The sequence below is a fragment of the Phaseolus vulgaris genome, chromosome 5, assembly GCF_000499845.2.
Source record: "Phaseolus vulgaris cultivar G19833 chromosome 5, P. vulgaris v2.0, whole genome shotgun sequence".
Taxonomy (NCBI): domain Eukaryota; kingdom Viridiplantae; phylum Streptophyta; class Magnoliopsida; order Fabales; family Fabaceae; genus Phaseolus; species Phaseolus vulgaris.
Window position 1 is genome coordinate 4,666,063 of NC_023755.2, and position 4,153 is coordinate 4,670,215.

The 4,153-nt window shown below is 33.5% G+C and overlaps 1 protein-coding gene across 2 annotated transcripts; it reads right to left on the reverse strand.

Moving 5' to 3' along the window:
• Positions 1–632: 632 nt before the first annotated feature.
• Positions 633–3,811, reverse strand: LOC137834947 (NAC domain-containing protein 76-like). Of its 2 annotated transcripts, none has more exons than XM_068643206.1 (4): positions 3,606–3,811; positions 2,104–2,305; positions 1,533–1,804; positions 633–1,307 (listed from the first exon to the last, which is right to left on the reverse strand). In XM_068643206.1, exons 2-4 carry the CDS (start codon positions 2,270–2,272, stop codon positions 774–776), a joined length of 975 nt encoding a protein of 324 aa, XP_068499307.1. In that variant the 5' UTR covers positions 2,273–2,305; positions 3,606–3,811; the 3' UTR covers positions 633–773. The 2 variants fall into 2 exon arrangements, with proteins under 2 accessions (XP_068499307.1, XP_068499308.1); XM_068643207.1 differs by having other exon boundaries at positions 2,385–3,711.
• Positions 3,812–4,153: the final 342 nt, after the last annotated feature.

Sequence of the window (4,153 nt, forward strand, 5' to 3'; positions counted from 1 at the left end):
ACCATTTTTTTTTCTTTCATGCATCTTTTCATTTATCTTATTCATCTTTAATTTACAATATCGTCCTCCATTTTTTAAATTAATAGGCTTTACTTTACCTTGTACTTTATGGTACTTAAATTTGCTTTACTTTTCTGTTAATTTAATTTCCAAATAATTTTATTGATTTTCATAATTTATGATTCTGCAATTTACATTTATGTAATTCTTTTTACATTGTCTTGAATTTATATGCATTATTTAATATCATTACACTTCCCATAAAGTCGTTTTAATCAATATTTACTATTTCTTTTGGTTCCTTTAGTTTTAGGCTGAAACTTGTTTATAAGATAACAAAAATGGTTAAGTTTTAGTTATGTATTTTTAATCAAAATGATAAAATGTTAATAATTGTAAACTTAAGTTTTGATTTATAATGAATTAGATACTTAAATAAATTATGTTCCTCTAAATTTATAAAATCTAAAAATATTCATAATCTAAGTTAAACTTGTAAAATATTAATAATTTAAAAAAAAAACTTCAATCGAATTTGATTTTTGGTTAAAAATATTTAAATTACATTTTGAGAGAAAAACCTTGATTATTTTTTTTTATAAAGGTAGAAGATCGTAGACATATATATACAATTGATACTCAAGAAATAACTAAATTAATGAGTGGAATCTCAATAAGTATCTAACAAGATGCTACATATTACACATAATTAGGAACCAAATATTTGTCACCTCATCACCTTAAGTATGACAATTTAAATGCAATGAAATACCCTACTTGGAAAATTTCATGATATCATGGGTGTCACCACCAAGGTAATGGAATGGGAATTTGTGAGCTGAAGTGGCAACAGAAGTTGCAGCTTGGTGAGTGGGAGGGTTACATTTGGTTTGTGGATGATGGTGATGATCCATGCCATGGTGGGATGCTAGAAGCTTGTCCAAGAATGACCAGTCACCACTGAACCTCTCTCCTTGTTGTTGCATAAGATTGAGTCCACAGCCAGTAGTTGTGAGCCTCAACAAGTTTTGAGAGCACTCAAGGATGTCCATGGCATTCATGGATGTGGCCAAGGAAGTAGTGGTTGGTGCAACAGCTGTTTCTGGACTGAACAACTGTGGAAGGTGCATTGTGCCATCAAAATTGTACTCATATAGTCCTCCTTGCATGTGATGTTTTGGCTCTAGAACATGGCAAGGACCACTTGTTCTCATGTGGGTTATGTTTTCTTCTTCTTCAATTTCTTGCTGGAAACCTCGATTTTGGTTTTTCTTTTTGAAAACCCTGCATACCACCCATCCATCTTCCTGCTAGAAACAATGAGAACTTTGTCATTATATCTGGAAATTAAGTTGGATCCATAGGACTCGTTCTATGGAGAATGTATCATGATGTTTGCTTTCTCTTCACATCTCAACTAAATATCACTATCGAACTTCACATTTCAGCTAGATAACTTAATATTTCATGATGTAAGATCACAAGAATTAATACTTATTGTTGAAGTGTATATGTATGTGTAGTTTTCTCACCTGAACATCAGTATCATCTTCATCAAGGCGATACTCGTGCATGATCCAATCAGTCTTCTGGCCATGAGGAGCACGACCAGTGTAGAAAACTAGGGTTTTCCTCATGCCAATCCTCTTGGAATTAGTGTGGTATATGGCCTTGTCCCTTCCAGTTGCTTTCCAAAAACCAGCTGTAGTTGCTCGATTTGTTCTTGTTCCTGTCGGGTATTTCTTATCCTTGTGGCTGAAGAAATACCACTCATTCTGAGGCCCTGACCCAATCCTACATTTGTCTGCATGCAAAAAAGCATGTATATGTCACCTAGTTCATGTTACAATAACTCAAGAAGTATTATAAACTTCACAGTTAACAAGTTCTTTGGTCTATCTTGCCATGATACAATAAAACCCTAGATAGAAGAACAGTACAAAGACAAGGATATATGAATGGTTCCATTTTCATATGTATTACTTTAAGCATATTATTTATAAAATATAGATCAACTATATATATATATATATATATATATATATCCCTTTAATTGGTTGCATCAATCATATGCATGATGTGTATTATGAATTTGTTGTGTACCTTTGAGGTCCCAAGGCTCAAGTTTGTTGAGATCCACTTCTCTTATGACATCAAGATCAATGGCTTCATAAGAAACTTTCTTCCTCAGGTAATAGTAGAGAAGCTCCTCATCAGTAGGGTGGAACCTGAAGCCAGGAGGAACTGTTAACTGTCCATTGCCTGGCATCATTTTGTACTGTCTGCAGGGTTTTGACTCTGCTAACTGCAAAACAAAAAGAGAAAGAGAAAGATCCCTTTGTATTAAGAAGATAAACAATTTAATATGATATAAAATTACATACATTTACATTAAATCAGGGGTACGTGGCTAATAAAGGGGTAGATGAAACAGTTTATTCTCATGATGGTATGAACTACCAGTAGTCCATGATGTAGAAATTTAAAATGGTGGCCAAAGAATGATAATCTCGAGATCACGTAAGTTCTTCATCTTCACTGTCAAAAGGGTACTTTATGGCCATAAAATAAAGAATTAAAGAGCGAGGAGGACCTCAGAAAATCATATAATATTGTCCAAGATCACTGTTTAGCTACACCCCTACATGGAAGCCATAGTTATGCAGATCAAAACTAAAGACAAAGTAGAATAATGATAATACGTATCATAAAAAAAGAAACTAAGGGTATATTGGAATTGAAACCTTCTCCATGCATAGTACGAGACATTTCCTGACACGAGGAACTTAAATCTGAGTGAAAACCCTAAGAAGAGTCTATAAGAAATGCTAGTTAACTTTTCTGACCATGTAAGTCCCCGATTATTAAGCAATTTCAGTTTGAGAATATCTAGACCATGTTGTTGAACTGCTTGAGATTATAAGAACAGTAGCAGGAAAAAACTTTTATCTGTCCATGCTTCGTTCCCTCTTGCCATATCACCATGTGTTGTATACATTAGAACACAGCTCCTTAGGAACAGCAGTAAGACAGGAATATGTATGCTAATATTCATGGATTCGTTTGAAAAAATAACAAAAAGAAATCACTGATATCGGGTTATGTGCATGAAGGATTAGTCATAGTTCCAAGAAGAAAATGAAAGAGAGGAAAAAGAAGGAAAATGGAATAAATCTTCATCTGGATATTGGTTTGTATGCTATTATATATGTCAAAAACAACATTAGCTCTCAATTTAATATAACTCCTTTTTCCTTTAACTGATAACTAAGTGGAATGAAATTAAGGGAAGAAGTGACACCCAAAAGCCAAGCAAATCAAATCCTCATTGCTTCTTAAAATTTCCATCACGCCATATTCAAACTGACCTAGCTAAGAGCTATATATATGAAAGAAAAGTCTGCGAATTAAGTAAGTGTAAAGAGTTATAATCAAGCACTACTAAAAAGATCCAAAAAGGGTTTCTGAAATCATGTAATAAAGGCACAAACAAAAGATGACCTGAGAAAACGAAACAAAAAGAAACTCAGGTAATTAATAAAGCTAAAAGGTTTCATGGGACACAAAGAAGTGATGCCAAAAGAACAGAACAAAAGCATACAAACCTTTTGTGGTACGCAAGATGAAGCCCTCTCAAAGGACAAAGGAAAGCAGACAAAGAACTACACAGGAAACCAGACAGCTTGGAGGAGTCTTTGGTTGCACTGTTTCTTAGCTTCAAGGGCACGGACGTGGGTTTTAAGAGAGAATGTGAGAGAAAGAGAGAGAGATGAGAGGATCAATGCAAATGCTAGCTTCACAAATAAGGCCTGACAACCAAGAATGGGCACAGAAATATATAAAAAAGTTATTTTATTTATTTATACATATTTAGCAGAAGCAAAATGAAGAATAATTAAATAAATTATTAAGTGTTACATTGAGCTAGCTGTGTTATGATGTTATGATGATATCAGAAAGGTACTTAAAAAAAAAAGCTATAGAAGGCTATAGGGTTTGTTCTTGAAGCCTCTTGTTATGTTATAAACTATCAAGTGGGTAACTTATTTTGTATTTAATATGGAGTTATATGCATTGCATTGTATGGGTAAGAATAATATACAAAAATAGGCTTTTGGTAAATGTTCGTTGAATGGGAGACCTTCCTCCCAAG

Excerpts from the sequence above, each read along its gene's own strand:
- LOC137834947 (XM_068643206.1), bottom strand. The coding sequence starts at position 2,272 with ATGATGCCAGGCAATGGACAGTTAACAGTTCCTCCTGGCTTCAGGTTC. Across the intron at positions 1,805-2,103 it reads TGAGCCTTGGGACCTCAAAG|ACAAATGTAGGATTGGGTCA; the intron begins GTACACAACAAA and ends TTTTGCATGCAG. Across the intron at positions 1,308-1,532 it reads AAGATGATACTGATGTTCAG|GAAGATGGATGGGTGGTATG; the intron begins GTGAGAAAACTA and ends TGTTTCTAGCAG.